General features: G+C 38.8%; 1 protein-coding gene across 1 annotated transcript in view; it reads right to left on the bottom strand.

Annotated features, from left to right (window-relative positions):
* Positions 1-1,539: 1,539 nt before the first annotated feature.
* Positions 1,540-18,015, bottom strand: part of MICU2 (mitochondrial calcium uptake 2) — a 108,148-nt gene continuing 91,672 nt past the window's right edge. The window contains exons 7-12 of the mRNA XM_055140506.1: positions 13,296-13,355; positions 10,245-10,342; positions 8,960-9,131; positions 6,444-6,552; positions 5,683-5,840; positions 1,540-3,533 (exon numbers count right to left, since the gene is read on the bottom strand). Coding sequence (XP_054996481.1) covers positions 3,432-3,533; positions 5,683-5,840; positions 6,444-6,552; positions 8,960-9,131; positions 10,245-10,342; positions 13,296-13,355 — 699 coding nt within the window. The 3' untranslated portion in view covers positions 1,540-3,431. The remainder of the gene's footprint in view (positions 3,534-5,682; positions 5,841-6,443; positions 6,553-8,959; positions 9,132-10,244; positions 10,343-13,295; positions 13,356-18,015) is intronic.

Here is an 18,015-nt window from a genome sequence, read left to right as displayed (position 1 = left end):
GACAGAGCAGTACAAAGCTGTTTGCAATTGGATTTTAGTCATACAGTATTCCAACACTCATCCCTTCACCTGTGTATATTTCCCGGCATCAGTGTTCCCTCGTGCCCTCCCATCACTCCCCACCCTCCACCCTGCCTGCCTCTATGGCAGGTGCTTTTCTTCTCTTTATTTTGGGCATTATGGTTCACAATACTGATACTGACAGGTTATCAAGAATATCCCTTACCTACTTTTAATCCTCAGATCTTGTCCAGCGTGATCTTTCCCAGCTATTACTGTCACAGTGGTCTCTTCTCTATATTACGTACCGTCAGCCTCATACACACTTGTGGTTAGTTCCAACCACTGACAAGTCTTCCTAACCTCTGCCTTGGCTATGGATATAGTCTTCTAATATATATATATATAATTTTATTCCTTATGATAATATTCCCTATGAATTTATTGCCTGTTCATGAAGTCATGAATTGTTCCTTCAAATCCAAATAATAATTTAGCTGGACTATTAGAATACTCTTGGCAAGGTGTTCATTTTGTTGAGTTTTTGTATTATTTCCCTTCATTCTCTAGACTTTCAATTGGTAGATACGGGCTGTCCTTGTATATGGTTCCTTTTTCAATCTTGTTGCTTTCAGTATTCTTTATTTTTGGATTTTGTCATTTTGAGTACAGTGTGTCTTGGAATTTTCCTATTTTGACTATTTTTATTGGGACCCATCAGACATCTTGTATTTGGGTGTCTGTACTCTGGGAAATTCTTCTTGATTTCTTTAACTATTGTTTCTTTATCTAATTTGCCTTTCCAGTTCCTCAGGAACTCTGATGATTCTTATATTGCTTCTGCGGAACTCATCCCAAAGTGCTCTGGTATGCTGTTCATTTCTTTTCAGACTATTTTCACCTTTTGCTGTTTTCCTAGCAATTTCCTCCATCTCATCTTGGAGTTCCTTGCTCTTTTCCTCGGCTGCTGTTCAGAACTTCTATTGAGGTTTTATTATTATTATTATTATTTTTAATATCACCTACCACACTCTTATTTTCTGCTTGCAGTTTTCTCATTTTGGCTTTCATATTTTCTTGTGCTTTATTAACTACATGTGCCAACTTTTTTTGAGTTCAATGAACATACTCACAATGGTGTCACTTATGTCACTGCTTCAGGATTTCCTGAGCTAGTTAGTGTTGGTTGAGCCTTTTATGTTTTTTGCTCACTGAATTTGGTGGGCTTCTATATATCTTCCCCACTGTGTGTGCTGTGCTCCTCTGCTGAGGGTGAATCTTTGTAGTTAGCCCTCCCTGGTACTCTGAAGAATTAGACTGGGAATTTCTCTTTTTTCCCCTATCTATCAAATGGAGACATCCAGAAAGAAACTGGGCTTAGGAACTCTGGGAAGAGAACAGAAGCTAGAAATGTACAGGAAAGGAAAAGGGAGAAAAGACTGAAGAAGATCTCCATACTTCATGATCTCTGCAGACACCCCATCTCCTCATGTTCTCCCCAGAAATACAAACAAGAAATACAAACTAACCATAAAAACATTAGGAGATTCAATGGTTTATTTAATAAAATTCAGTAATGGAACAAATAATTTAAGATTGACTTTTCATTAGGCAGATGTCTGCCTGCTTACTTCACAGTAGTGAAAGGAGACACTGGCAAATCTAGTTGTCTTATTTAATACAAATGCTCATCCACACACTTTCAAAGGGAGATTAGACTACTTTGTAGAAATCACATCTTATTGACAAACACAAATTATTCATTCTATGCATTTTTGAAATTGTAGAACATATCCTTTGGGCTCTGACAACTTGAAAACTGTATCCTCAATCCCCTTGGTTGCTTTTGTGTTAAGAAGGTCAACTCTTCTGTTCTCTAACATTTCTCTGCTTAAAAAAAAACCTTCATATGTATTAGATATTGAACACGATTTATGACTAGTTTTCAGTTTTCTCCTTTAAACTAAATACTCCATGGGAGAAGGAACCACCTGTTTGAATTCGCCATGAGCACTCAGTACTTAGCAGGTACCTGGAATATTGGCTGACTTCTCACTTTCCTCCCATTATCCTCCACCTACCTCTCCCTTACTTTTCTTTCTTCTCCTCTTCCCTTTTTCTTTCCTTTTATTTAAACAAGTTTTTGTTAGATGCTTTTTATAAGCCTGGGAACTCACCTAGATAGATGACTAAAGCACTGTTCCTATTCCTGATTTGACAGTTTAGGAGAGAAACTTTTTACGCAAACAGGCACGCGCTGTCTAAAAATTTGGAAGACAGGAGGGAAGTATCTTGGGTCAGGAGAAGCAACTGTATATGAGGACATGGGGTACAGGGGGAAGTATCTTGGGTCAGGAGAAGCAACTGTATATGAGGACATGGGGTACAGGGGGAAGTGTAGGGAAATAAGAAAAGTACATGGTGCATAGTGGGAAAATGGAAAATGAGAATGGTCAGATGAGAAAGCGGATCAAGTGCATCGGTGCCAGATAGAGCTGGAAAAAGTTAGGGTGAGCCTGAGAAGACAAGAAATAATTCTAATATCCAGACTTTGTACATAAGGGGTATCCAGACAGACATGTGAGGAAAGTTAGGTAATATTTCTTTGGAAAAAAGAAGAAATGGTGGATGATGCTTTTTGCATTTACCCCTTTCTCTTGGTTTGGTTTTGCAATGAATGAAAAAAAAAGTACTTCTAAAACAATAAATTATAATGATTTATATTTTCCAATCAGCACAAAATACTTAAGAAACTGGAATAAGGCACCTACCATTTGTTATTCAAGCATTCAGTTATTAGTGAGGAAATAAAGAAATAACCTTATTACTTGAAAGACATTTAATTAGTTGAAATAAAACATAGAAGTTTATGAGGTAAAAGATACATATTGAAAAAACCTGAAATTAAAAAAATGTAACTGGTTCTATTGGGAGCATAGAGACTTGTGGAATAGATACTGGCCTTGCATATCAATTACTTTTTCATCAGTACAGTTTACCCTTGCAGAGAACATATTGTGCCACTATGTTAAAAAAGTTAGTAAGGGGTCAGGGAGATGACTCAGTGGGCTGGAGCAGGTGGGGATCCTGGGTTTGATCCTGGGCACTGCATGGACCCAGCACTGCACAGGGTGTAGCCAGTCCCTAGTATTGCCAAATATTAATTCCGTCCAGCCCCCGCCTCCTCTCTCCCTGCCCTGGAACCCAGGTTTCCAACCTTATCAAAGTACAAAGTGTTACTTTATTTCTAGGCCTTCTAACAGAATCTATTATCTGTTTTCAGAAATCCTACTAAAATTCCTGAATAAGAAAGCAAACACAAGATTTTGTTTATATTATAAAGGAAGTCAATAAAGATTTAGAGAATAATCTGGTTATGAAAAAAACAGATTTCGGCACTTTCATCGATAGAATTCCCACACTATCCCTTTCTAAAGACCTTGTCCAGCTTGTCTCCAGACTTCTTTCACCCCTTTAATACTTTCTCTTCTCACGCATTTCCAGTATTCTTGTGCGCTTCCTTGTTGTGGCACCTGTGACACAGAAGTTAGAATTAAGTAATCATTCTCTTTAGGGCTGAGCATGGCTTCACATTTATTTTGATACTGTTTATTTCCTATACTTCTATGAAAAGTATTTGAGGTGAATTACTGTAAAAGATAACTAGGACAGAACTGTAAAATTAAGATAAAATATTAAAGAAAAATGATTTGAAAATGATGTAAAGCTACCTCCCCTCCTCCAACCCTCCCTCCCAAACAAAAGACACTTTTGGTGGCGGTCTTTGAGCCATAACTGGCTGTGCTCAGGGCTTAATCTTGGCCGCTCTGTGCTTAGGGATCACTCCTGGTGGTGATCTGGAGACCATGTATGATACCAGGGATTGAACTGCAGTTCACTGTGCAAGGCAAGTGCCTTAACTTAACCCTGTATTATCTTGGGTCCCAAGGATATCCTCAAGGGAACTAAAGAACGGAGGGCAAACTAAGACTGTGAGATTGGGGATTCCTCCGTAAGATAATAACAAGGGTTTGATAATTATCTTAATATATTGGCTTTAAAATGTTGGTGCTCTAAGCACTGTTGGATGTGACACACCCTCCAAAAGGTAATTATTTCATAACATTTTAATTTATAATTATTTTGTAACCTTCCCTTTTGGGGGGCGGACTTTTTAGCTATGTCTAATAAAAATGACAAGGTCAGAGCTCAGGTTCAGTGCACACAGCACTTGCTCTTGACGCCTGAGGCCCCAGCTTTGATCCTCGGGACTGTATGCTCCCTAGGCACTGCTGGGTGTGACTCTAGAACCCTGAGTTGGGAGGAGCCTTCCATCACCAGCCCCTGGAGAGGCCTCCAATCTTTCTCCCCCAAAAAAACATATGCTTAAAATTTTGGTTTAGCTGAAATAATAAACAATAGGTTACAATATACTTGATGAGATGACTTAAGGAGAAATAGCATAACAATAGTAAAAAAGCGTGGTGCTATGTGACTGTTAAAGTATTATGTGATCATTAGCTCTCTCAGCTAAAGGGGAAAGTACGGGTTAGAGAAGATTTGTATCCTGAGGCCCATAATAGCACAGCCACACAGGAATCAGGCACAGGGAAACAAAATCCTATCATACAGACACTCTTTTTCATGTAATGATTAATAGCTTTTTTTTGGTTTTGTTTTGTTTTTATTTGGGGGCCACATCCTGTGGTGCTCAGGGGTTACTCCTGGTTCGGCACTCAGGGATTATTCCTGGCAGTGCTTGGGGGGCTATATGGGATGCTGGGGATGGAACCTGGGTTGGCTGTGTGCAAGGCCAACACCCTATCTGCTCTTCCCTTGATTAATAGCTCTTTTCTTTTATGTCTGAGAAATGGTAAAGAGGTTTCTGGGAATATAGGTTAACTATACAGGCTTATTTATCACTAAGGAGGATGTTTACTAACTCTAGGCATTACATGATTACAAAGTTTGAAAACACATTTGATAATGAAGACTGTATCTTGATTTTTCTGCAAGTAATGTCTGTAGCTGGAGATAATTCACTTTTCTAAATAGTTTACAAACCTACTGTAATTTCCCCCTTATCCTTCTGCCATGCAGTTCTTTGGGCCCTAGTTTTCACTGTAGACTGCAGATTCCAATTTAGACAAAATTTTGAGTTGTGATTACTTCTACAGTAATTGACCAATGTGAAATTTGAGTTAACAAATTTCAATAATGATAATAGCTAATATTGAGCCCTTGTTCTAGAATTTTTGCCTTTAATTCTCAAACAATTCTTTCTGGTAAATTCAATTGGCTTGCTCAACATGAAGCTCAAAAAAATTTAAGTATCTGTAAAATTTAGCAGTTAATTGGTGACAGAATGGGGATATGAGTAAAAGTGTAGTAACCACAGAGCCCAAAATGAATTCCAGGTGATGATTTCTGATCAGATTAAATTCTGACTAAATCCTAGGGTGGTTTTTGTTTAGAGTCACAGTAAGGAAAAAAAAAAAAGCAAAATAACACTGGATTCTATAAGTTGAGATGTTTCAATGATGGCTATAGTTCCAGCTTACAGTTCCCTAATAAATGACAGAAGCTCTACTTAAAACTATACATTTGCTCAGGTGTTAGGTTTAACACCATTCACATAATTACACATAACAACAAGTTATTTAAAAAGTCAAAATCTGTTACCCATAAACCACGATGCATCCTATTTTTTAACACCCCAAGGAATTCTTCGTGACTAAGGCATTCATCACCATCCAAGTCAAAGATCTTGAAAACAGTGTCCAAAATATTGTTTGAGAGCTCCTGCCCTGTGGCTACTTTCACAGCTCTTTTAAACTCAGCTAAAAAACAAAGCAGAAAACAATTCACCTACCACATGCAACAGTCTAAGCAAAATCAAAGTTTTGTTATTTGAAAACTAGAGTCATATACATTTTCATTTTGGCAGACAAAGAACGTTATGTGAACCACAATTTTGACTAATAAATGACACAAAAGTAAACAGAGTACTAAGTAGGTTGTTTAATACTAACCAATGTTTAAATGCAAATATTTAAAAAAAGGAAAAGCAAATATACTTTTTAAATGCTATTTTGTATATAGTATACTTATGTAAATGCATTCTAGTGTATTTCTTTTGGGGAATGGCTTGGCCACATCCAGGTGTAGTCAGGGACTGGCTGTGTCTGGGAGACCATATATTATGCCAGGGATTAAATTGGCTTCCTGCAAGGCAAGCACCCCTGTACTATCTTTCTGATCCTCTAACACACCTGGATACTAGAATAGCCAGACACTTAAATCAGAAGGTCAGTCAACTGTTTAGAATTGGCCTCTTAATTGCTGTCATCCAGATAAGCCTGCAGATGGGTGGTTGAAAACCACTGATGTAGATAAGAATATAGTTTATAGATGACAAAAATGAAATAAGTCAAACAACTTACCTAGTCTGACAGGGCGATGAGCTAAACTAAACATCTGCATGGCAATGGCGAAATCCTCCAAATGGGTTGTAAAATTGCAAAATGACTTGAACTCATCCAGACTAATGCTCTAACAAAATAAGGAAAGTAAATTTCATTCAATTTTGTAAATACATTATTCTTATAAATGAATCCTCTTTACAATTTAGATGTTTGAGATGCAAAATAATACCAGAATTACAGAGTTGAGAGATTTGAGATGTTGTGGCTGTGTAGACTCTACCCTGTGTTCCTGGGAACCTGGTTTTGCGCAGGTCAAGACCAATGTGTGTGTGGATTCATCTGGTGCTAGCCAACCTGCCTTCAATCACCAACTGCTGGTGCTGAAAGGCTGCAAATGACTATGGCTGAATGAACTGTGTCTCCACAAAATCCAAGTGTTGAAGCCCAGATCCTAGTGTATGCAGAGATGAAATGTTTAGGCAGGTAATTGAGGCTGAATGAGGTCACAGAAAGGGCCTGAATCCAATAGGGATGTCCTGGTCAGGGGAAGAAGCACCCCAGCACTCTCATTAGCCATGTAGCACAGTAGCACTGTCTTCCTGTTGTTCATTGATTTTTCTCGAGTGTGCACCAGTAATGTCTCCATCGTGAGACTTGTTGTTACTGTTTCTGGCATATCGAACATGCCACAGGAAGCTTGCCAGGCTCTGGCATGCGGGCAGAATACCCTTGGTAACTTGCTGGGCTCTCTCAGAGGGATGGAGGAATCGAACCTGGGTCAGCTGCATGCAAGACAAACGCCCTACCCATTGTGCTATCGCTCCAGTCAGGCTAAGTGAGGACATGGTGCCTGCAAGTCAGGAACAAGATATCACACACAGCCAACCCTGCTGGCACCCTGATTTCCAGAATTGTAAAGAAGTAAACACATTATTTAACTCAACCAATCTGTGTTTATTATGGCAGCCTCAGGAGATTAAGACATTTTGCTAAGCAATTCATCTCCTAAAAAGGCTTAGTTTTTTTTGTGGTCACAGCACTGGGTTTTGGACTTAGATGAATCTAGACTGAAATTCAGTTCTGACCTTTACTATGTCTAAGGACTTTGTTTTTCCAAGTCTTAGAAAAGTAATCTTCAGGGACTAATGAATTTAATAGAACAATAAGGATTTTAAACTTTGTCCTATTTAACTGGAAAAAAAAATCTATACTTTAAAACAAAACAAAAAGTGAAAAAAATCCCATTTTTTAAATGCAAAATAAATACAAAAAATCTTAATTTGAAAATAAATTCTTGGCTGCCTGAAAAATATATTTTCTTTGTACTGACCTCTACACATATAATCCCACTTGTCACTTTCTTTCAAATGTTTATACTCTTGTTAATTTGTAGCAAATGGCTATGATTTTGAGAACAGAAATTAACAGTGGGACTAGTGAAGATTACTGATTTATTATTTACTTGGACTAGAGCAATAGCTCAGTGGGTAGGGCTGGTAGGGTGTTTGCCTTGCATGCAGCCGACTCGGGTTCGATTTCTCCATCCCTCTTGGAGAGCCCGGCAAGCTACCCAGAGTATCCCTCCTGCACGGAAGAGCCAGGTAAGCTAGCTGTGACATATTCAATATGCCAAAAACGTCTCACAATGGAGATGTTACTAGTGCCTGCTCGAGCAAATCAATGAACAACGGGACAACAGTGCTACGACAGTGCTAGAGTGCTACTGACTTAACTACAGATACTAAATTCATAGTTTCTATAATACTTATAATAATTCTAACCCAGGTTATAGTTTTTCATCAGAAAATGGTATATGGAAAGCATTAATAAATTTAATAAAATATTTAAATAACAGAACAGTTTTGTTTTGGTTTATTAGCTCTAATTTGGAAATTATTTTAATTATATATTTAATTTGTAGCTGCAGTAGGATAATTCAACAGTTATTTGGAGGAAAATAAGAATAAATTTCTGCCTCATTTATTAATAAATAATAAATTGCAAGTGAATCAAAGAATTTGAGAGAAAAGTAAACTAAGTTGTTGTGCATATCCCTTTACCTACATTCAATTCTTGTCCAGTGTGATCATTTCCAACTATTCAGTATTGCAAACCTCAATGTCCCAAAAAAAGGGGGGTGGGAAAAAGAGGGGGTGAAGGAGGAAGAGAGGAGAGAGAGGGGAGAGAGGGAAAGGGGGGGAAAGAGAGGAGAGAGAGAGGGGAGACAGGGGGACAGAGAGGGGGGGGGGGAGACGGGGGGACGGAAAGAGAGAGAGAGAAAATCTGCCATAAAGACAGGTTGTGGGTAGGGTAGGGTGATAGGAGGGAAACTGGGGACACTGGTGCTGGAAGACTGGTGGAGGGACCGATGTTGGAACACTGACTGAAACCTAATCATGAACAGCTTTGTAAGGGTCTATCTTACAGTGATTCAATGAAAAAAAAAAAAAAGAAAAGAAAAAATAAACTAAGTATACATGAATACTTGGAAACAAGAAATACCTATCACAACCAGAGCAGAAAGACACACATACCTCTGCTGCTGACAACTTTTCTCTTACATTTTTCCAATAGATATCTTTGTTTTCAGTGTTGGTGAAAAAAAGCAGCCACTCTGCAAAGTCTTCTTTTCTCATAAAACTCAAACCTTTAGAAAACTGCAGGAATTCCATTTCTTGAACCTCTACTTGTAAACTTTCCATAAACCTGAAAGTTAAAATATGAAATTCAATCTTAATATTGTATAAGGTATTGCAAAATACTTTTAGCATCACCCACTTAAGTGTTTGTCTCTTGATATAGTGAGTGAAATAACATTTTTTTACATACCAAAGCCTAGAAAGCTACCTGTGGTGTATGCAATATGCCAAAAACAGGAACAAGTCTCACAATGGAGATGTTACTAGTGCCCGCTCGAGAAAATCGATGAACAACGGAAAGACAGTGCCACAGTGCTAACCGAAGTTGAACAATGATGTAACAAGGGTGTTACATCAAAAGCTTATATTTACTTGTACCTTTCACTAAGTAATAAAGAGGCATGTATGTCTCCACTAGCTGTAAACATTAAGATAATAAAAAGTACTGTGTTTGGTAAAACAGTTTTCTCATAAAAGGTCATACATACGCATATATATATGTATATGTATACATTTATAAAAATAGTAACTTGAAAGTATTTATTCTCAGAGACAAATATAATATAGAATTCACATATAGTATTTTTTTTATTGTCTGTAGTTCTAGAAAATTACTATACTTGCTTAATTCCTACCTATGAAACTTTCCTAAAAAAAAAAAATTTAGAGGTACAAGCTTACAATCTTACGATTCCTGGCAGACATTTCTCTGGACTTAGTTACTAAAATACAGAAATCCAAAACTATGCTGCTGCTAGTGCGGCCTCCGGACCTCATATCTCTTCATTCTCAGCAATGGAAAACAAATTACCAGATGCTTTCTTTTCAGCAGATCGACTTTAGGGGGGAGAAACTCCAAATCAATAATAGTGAATTTTTTTGTTTAAATATTGAATGTAATCAAAGTAAAGTGAAATTTACCAGTTACACATGCGGGGTGGGGGGCTGGGGAGGTAGGGGGAAGGGGGGAGGTATATCATGATTCTTGGTGGTGGAATATGTGCACTGGTGAAGGGATGGGTGTTTGAGCATTGTATAACTGAGACTTTAACCTGAAAGCTTTGTAACGTTCCAGATGGTGAATCAATAAAAGAATTAAAAAAAAAAGATAAATCAGAGCTTATAAATTCAAATAAATACTATCTTCAAGGTGGTAAAAAAAAATTTTTTTTGTATTTACCTTCGAAATTCTCGATAATGAAGTTTTCTTTTTCCTTTTTCCCCAAAAAAACGCAACTGAAGAGTTGTATTAATTTTAGGTTCTTTAATTGTTGATTCCTTAAAATAAATTACACAATAATTATCAATTACAAACAAGAAAAAAAGTCTCCTGGAGCCTGGAACTCAGGACAGAAGATTCTTGGAAGAACAATAAAAAGAAAGATGTGGTCACTGTCTGCTTAAGTGGGAGAAATAGTGAGGGCTTAAATTAAATGCTCAGGGGAGACTCTGATAGTCTATATCTGAAATGCTCTTCCTAATTATGACACAGAATCTCATTCAAGGTAATGATGCAGATTCAAAGGTGCTTTCTTCTTTAAATCTCTAACAAGGACCAAATAGCCTAGAGGCTGGAAAGCCTGCTTTGCATACTGGGGTCCCAGGTTTGATTCCTACTACCCTGTGGTCCTCTGAGCACCATCAAAAGTGACCTTCAAGCAGTAAGCAACAGGTAGGTCTGGTGTGGTCCCCAAACCAAAATTAAAAAAATCACTCTAATAAGAAATCAACAAAAATTACATATAGAACTGCTCAACAATTTAGTTATTAGTGGCAATAACTAAAGAGCAAAAGGAGGTAGACATTTAAGACACAGATTTTGAAAAAAAAAAGCATTTGGAGAAAGAAGCACTATACATGTGCCGGGTGTGCTGGTATATCTACCCAGAACCCAACTTCTTCAGAACAGCAGTAGAGGGGCTGAGGAGGTGGCCTAGTACGTGGCAAGTGCCGTACCAGCTGTATTACTGCTCTTGTCCCACAAATTGGTTCATTTTTAGGGAACATATTTGGCAATATTTATCAAAAAAATTAGAAATGATCATAAATCTTGACCCAGCATTCAAATTCCTGGGATGTTATCCTTCAGGCATATGTATAAAATGATCTAATCACAGCATGACTACAGTATTGATTTGTAAAATCAAAAGACTAAATAAGGTGATTTCAAAAGGGAAATGGGTCCATCCAGACAATGAGCTACTATTAACCCATTTAAAAGATTTTTGAGAACATCAGATCTATTAAGTAAAAAGGGGGTTGGGGTGGAGAGAGGATAGCAGGTAGGGTGCTCCCTTTGCACAGTCAGTCTGGTATAATCCCTGGCACTACATATTGTCCCCCAGACCCTGCAGGAGTGATCTGAGTTCAGAGCCAGGAAGAAGCCTTGAACAGCACTCAATGTGGTTGAAAAACAACAAAAAACCCTCCAAAAACAAAATTAAAAGGGAAGTGTGGCTCACTCTGTAGCATACTCTACCTCTTCTACAAAAGGGTAAAAATATAGAGTGCAATTGAGTTACTTATTCTCAGATACAAGCTATCCTGGAAGAACACACAGGAACTGTAGCACTAAATTCTCATTTCTTAGGGAGAACTGGGTGAATGGCAGGAAAATTCTGCCCTATATATATTCTCTTAAGAATTTTTTAAATTCATTGGATCATATGAATGTAGCACATATGTTTTAAATATTTAGAAAATTTAAGGTTCTGATAATTTCCCAACTTTTTGGAAACACTTTTTTTTTTCTTTTTTTTCTTTTTTTTTTTTTTTTTTACCCGTAAACCCAGTGTCCCTCCCACCCTCCCCAATCCCATCTCCCCCCCACCCCACCCTGCCACTGTGGCAAGGCATTCCCTTCTGTTCTCTCTCTCTAATTAGCTGTTGTGGTTTGCAATAAAGGTGTTGAGTGGCCGCTGTGCTCAGTCTCTAGCCCTCATTCAGCCCGCAACTCCCTTCCCCCACATGGCCTTCGACTACAATGTAGTTGGTGATCGCTTCTCTGAGTTGACCTTTCCCCAGAACGTGAGGCCAGCCTCGAAGCCATGGAGTCAACCTCCTGGTACTTATTTCTACAGTTCTTGGGTGTTAGTCTCCCACTCTGTTATTCTATATACCATAGATGAGTGCAATCTTTCTATGTCTGTCTCTCTCTTTCTGACTCATTTCACTCAGCATGAAACTTTTCATGCCCATCCACTTAACTACAAAATTCTTGACCTCCTTTTTTCTAACAGCTGCATAGTATTCCATTGTATAGATGTACCAAAGTTTCCTCAACCAGTCATCCGTTCTGGGGCATTCGGGTTTTTTCCAGATTCTGGCTATTGTAAACAGTGCTGCGATGAACATACATGTGCAGATGTTGTTTTGATTGTACTTTTTTGCCTCTCTGGGATATATTCCCAGCAGTGGTATTGCTGGGTCAAATGGGAATTCAATATCTAATTTTTTGAGAGTCGTCCAAATTGTTTTCCAGAAGGGCTGAACCAGTCGGCATTCCCACCAGCAGTGAAGAAGGGTCCCTTTCTCCCCACATCCTCTCCAACAGCGGTTGCTTTTGTTCTTTTGGATGTGTGCTAGTCTCTGTGGTGTGAGGTGGTATCTCATGGTTGTTTTGATCTGCATCTCTCTGATGATTAGTGATGTAGAGCACTTTTTCATGTGCCTTTTGGCCATTCGTATTTCTTCCTTGGTAAAGTTTCTGTTCATTTCTTTGCCCCATTTTTTGATGGGGTTGGATGTTTTCTTCTTGTAGAGCTCAACCAGTGCTTTATATACCATTGATATCAACCCCTTATCTGATGGGTATTGTGTAAATATCCTTTCCCATTCTGTGGATAGTCTTTGGATTCTGGTCACTGTATCTCTTGCGGTGCAGAAGCTTTTTAGCTTAATGTAGTCCCATTTGTTGATCTCTGTTTTTACTAGATTGCTTAGTTCCGTGTCGCCTTTGAAGATACCTTTATCTTCAATATCGTGGAGGGTTTCGCCGACCTTGTCTTCAATGTACCTTATGGTTTGTGGTCTAATGTTGAGGTCTTTAATCCATTTTGATCTGACTTTTGTGCATGGTGTCAGGTCAAGGTCTAAACCCATTTTTTTGCATGTGGTTGTCCAGTTGTGCCAGCACCATTTGTTAAAGAGGCTTGGAAACACTTATTTTAACACACATAATATCAGCCACTGTTAATACAATGTTAGGAAATAATGGTTTATTTGCATTTACCTCACATTCCAGTTCAGTTCTTGTCTTTATGTCATCTTGCTTACTTAAGATCTTCTGCAGCTAAAAAAGATTGCAAATGTAAATCTAAATCTGTGTCTATTTGATTTTACAGAACAAGGAAAAATGTGCTAAATGTTTATTAAAATATATACATACACTATTTCTTAAATATCAATTTCCCCCTCTAATTTCTAATATTTTTTTTACTGGACTGGAGTGATAGTGCAGTGGGTAGGGCATTTGCCTTGTACGCGGCTGACCCAGGTTTGATTCCTCTGCCCCTCTTGGAGAGCCCGGCAAGCTACCGAGAGTATCTCGCCTGCACAGCAGAGCCTGGCAAGCTACCCAAGGCGTATTCGATATGTCAAATATAGTAACAAGTCTCATGATAGAGACATTACTGGTGCCCACTCGAGTAAATCGATGAGCAACGGGATGATAGTGACTGATTTTTTTTTACCGGATCATGGAAATAAATATACAAGTATTAATGTTAGGATTATTAGGGTTAGATTTTCTCCTAAGAAATCTATTTTGCTGAATATATTATAACCTAGAGGAATCACTTTTTAAAAACTTCATGATAATCCTTATTCTTCTCAAGAGAATTTTAGCTTACAACACATTATATCAACGAGAATTTAGACACACATTTTATTTTTAAAATTTAATTAATTTTTTGCTTTTTGGGTCACATCTGGCGATGCTCAAGGGTGAATCCTGGCTCCACATTCAGAAATCACTCCTGGTGGTGCTTGGGGGAACATATGGGATGCTGGGGAACAAACCCTAGTTGACCACATGCAAGGTAAACACTGTACTATCACTCCGGCCCCCAAAGCCACATTTTAAAGTACATACCACCTAAAAAGTTATTTTTATCATATGAATGTTCTCTCTTTCCCCTTTATGGATTTATAAAGCCATAGAAGAATACAAACACACATTTTCAACTAATCATAAATTTGTACCTGATACCAAGCACAGTGAAAAACCTACCTACCTTTTAGACTAATTTGTACCAATCCTCAAATGGAAAGCAAATTAAAAAAAAAAAAGACAAGGTTTAAAAAGAATTAAATGTAGACAAAACCTTCAACTATGGATTCAAATAAATTAGCAGTTAAACTTTCCACATATTTTTCTAGGCTATTCTAATTCAATTCCAAATTATAATTTAGGTGATTCTATTGTTTGTTCTAAGCAGTGGATTCTAGTTCTGTAAACCCTCAGACTTTTCAATACAATCTTTCATACATCACTGTATCAATGTCATCCCATTGCTCATTGATTTGCTTGAGCGGGCACCAGTAACGTCTCTACTTCAAGACTTGTTACTATTTTTGGCATATTGAATATGCATGGGTGGCTTGCCAGGCTCTGCTGTGTGGGTGAGATACTCTTGGTAGCTTGCCGGGCTCTCTGAAAAGGGCAGATGAATCAAACCTGGGTTGGCCGACTGCAAGGCAAACGCCCTACCTGCTGTGCTATTGCTTCAGCCTCTTTCACCCAGAAAAAAAAGTTGAATAGTTTTCTATTTGTATTTTATCTTTTGAGTTGAAAACCAAATAAAATATTCAATTCAATACAAACATTTCTTTGTTTATTGCATTTTACCCTAAAAATTTTATTATAAGCTTTGTGCCGCCACGCGAGATCGACCCCGGAGGCAACTGAACCACTTTGGACACGAGCGGCGCCCCCAAAATGCCTCCAAACTGTGTGCTCGGAGCTACTGGCCCAGGCGCCGCCAGCGAGTGATGCAATTACCAAAAGAATTTTCCCTGAACTTCATATAGAAATCCAAAACCGCGCGGCTAATATCTAGTATCTCTTAGGCTAATACCTAATATCTCTTGATTGCCAGCAACGTGTAAATGTTCTTTTTTAGCAGGGCTTACCGTGGGGGTAAACTCCAAACAATAGTACTAAGTTTTTTGTTGAAGGGTAAAAGATTGTAGCGATAGAATTTTAGGCAGAATTTTCCCTGGACTTTATATAGAAACACAAAACCGCACGGCCGCAGCAGCCTAATGTCATCTAATCATCAGCAATATGAAACGGTTCCTTTGTAACGGGTTGGACTTTGGGGGGACCATAATAGGGTTAAAGTTTGTAGTGACATGTAATTTCTGGCTGTACTTTCCCTGGACTTTATACAGAAATTCAAAGCTGCGAGGCCGCTGCCATGGCCACGCGACCTAATGTCATTTAATCATAACCAATATGAAATGGTTCCTTTGTAACTGGTCGGACTTCGGTGGGAAATCCTAACAAGAATAGTAAGTCTTTTGCTGAAATATTGAAGGCAATCAAAATGGTAGCCATCTCTATAGACTGAACTAAGCCATATCCCCACGCTGGCTGAGAAGAAATATCCTTCTTTCTCGGGAAGAAACGCGGTGTGGCGTTAACCATAGTATGATGTCCATTAAGCTGACACGGACCTGGTGGCGTGGGAATGGGATACAAGGGAATAAATTATTATGTACTTGGAACAGCGGGACGCTGGTGGAACATTTTCATTTTCTTAGATTTTTTTTTTTTGGTGATCCTTCTAATCAATGCTTTTGCTCAGTATCCCGAGGGAAGTAGAATTAGAGTTCTGATTTTTTTCCTCCAATCTAATTAGTTTCACTAGGCTTAGAAATACAAATAAGTGATATGAAATAGTACACATTCCTGCACCTTCCTTTTCTCTCTCAACATGACGGCTTTGACACTTAGGTAAGGCTTCTTTCTGTATTAATAGTCTGTCATTTTTATAACTGACATCCTACTGAATGAATATTCATTTAGTCACCTATTGATGGGTCAGTGCACTCTCTCCAGCTATTATGAATCAAATTACCATAATTCCTTTCTTTTTTCCTAGCTTTACTGAGGTGCATATAAAATATAAAAAAATGTACACATGATTTCATATATATTTTTTTTCGATGAACTTGGACATACATGACCATAATCCATGTAGTAAACGTATCAATCACCTCAAAATTTTGTGTTCTCTGATTTATTTTTTGAGACCTCCCCAGGTCATTAGGACCACACCTTTGGTGCAGTAGGAGGCGTGGTGCTGAATGCTGAACTTGGGGTCTGACACATTCCATATATGTGCTCAAGTCTTTGTTTTCTCTCCCTGGCCCTAATATTTTTCAGTAATAAGAATACTTAGCAGAGACATACCCTTAACAAGTATATAAGCACACAACACTATAAAATTAATTATATGCACTATGTTGTCCAGAAGATATCAATATCACAAGCTTTCCTGTACAACCTTTTTATGTGAACTGTCATCCCATTGTTCATTGATTTATTCGAGCAGGCGCCAGTAATGTTTCCATTCATCCCAGCCCTGAGATTTTAGCAGCCTCTCCTTACTCATCTTTCCCAATGAATGGAGGCTCTTTCAGGGTCAGCGGAATGAGACCTGTTACTGTTACTGCATTTGGCATATCAAATATGCCACGGGGAGCTTACCAGGCTCTTCTGTGTTATGTGAACATGTGTTTTAATATTTCTCTTGGACAAATACATGCTGCTTCCCGAGGAGTTCTCTGGGGCCCTGGAACTCCTAACACACTTGGCCTGATAGACCGGATGGTGGTTCAGTGTTCAGGCCAGAGGGTACGAAGTAGCTTGGGCCTGTAGCGATGATAGAGAGCCACATCCAGCAATGCTGGGCAGTCCAGGGCCAAGCTAGGCAGTGCCTGAGATTCCGAGTAGGACCCCAGCACATGCTCTGACTGACCACCAAGCTCCCTACACCCTTGTTTTGATTTAAGGGAAATGTGGTCATTATTTCTTTAAGGGCATTCAAAGAAATGCCTGCATGCCTGGCTGTCTTCCCCTGGGCCCCTCGGAGGGGATGGGCTCCAGCTTCCCTCCCGACCCGAGCAGCGGCTGAAGACCACCGGAACCTAGCCACAGCCATGCTCAAGGCCCCTCTCCACATGTTCGACAAGCCTCACGCATGAAGGTACCGGCAGAGGAACCCAGGTGTGTGTAATCCCATGAACAGCCAACATCCAGAGACTTAAAAGCAAGCTCCCAGAAGTGCGCGCCACGCAATATCTTATAACCTACCTTTCCCTCTGGGAGAAACTAGCAAGCTACTGAGAGCTTCCCACCCACATGGGACAGCCTTGCAAGCTTCCCATGGTGTATCCATATGCCAAAGCCAGTGACCAGCTGAATCTCATTCGCCTGACCCTGGAAGAGCCTTCAATGTGTCATCGTTGGGAAGGCCAAGAAGAGAGAGGCTTCTAAAATCTCAGGGATAGGACGAATGTAGAGGTCACTGAGACCGCTCAAGCAACTTGATGATCAATGAGATTTCGTGATCGTGATTTTTTTAAGGGCATGGTGCTATTAAAAATTTGTAAATACCCTTTATATGACTGAAGTTCTTTCCAATCCACTGTTAATTTTTAGGATAGTGCTTATCTCATTAACTGCTTTGATTGAATCTATTGGTCTGTTCATGTTAATTGCACCTTTTCATTGAGAATACGAGGGATTGCACTGATTTGTGACCCTGACTTCGTGACCATGTCTTTGATAAATTTCACTTGTGGTTATGGCATATTGTTTTATAAAGGATTTTATGTATTTTGTTCTTCTTAGTAGGTGTTTTTGTTCTTTGTTCATGAGGAAAATTGGTCTATAATCTACTTTTCTTATTGGGTCTGTACTAAATTTTACATTAGGCACATGC

This window comes from Sorex araneus, chromosome 1, assembly GCF_027595985.1.
Source record: "Sorex araneus isolate mSorAra2 chromosome 1, mSorAra2.pri, whole genome shotgun sequence".
NCBI lineage: Eukaryota > Metazoa > Chordata > Mammalia > Eulipotyphla > Soricidae > Sorex > Sorex araneus.
This window is presented reverse-complemented; position numbering and strand designations above follow the sequence as displayed.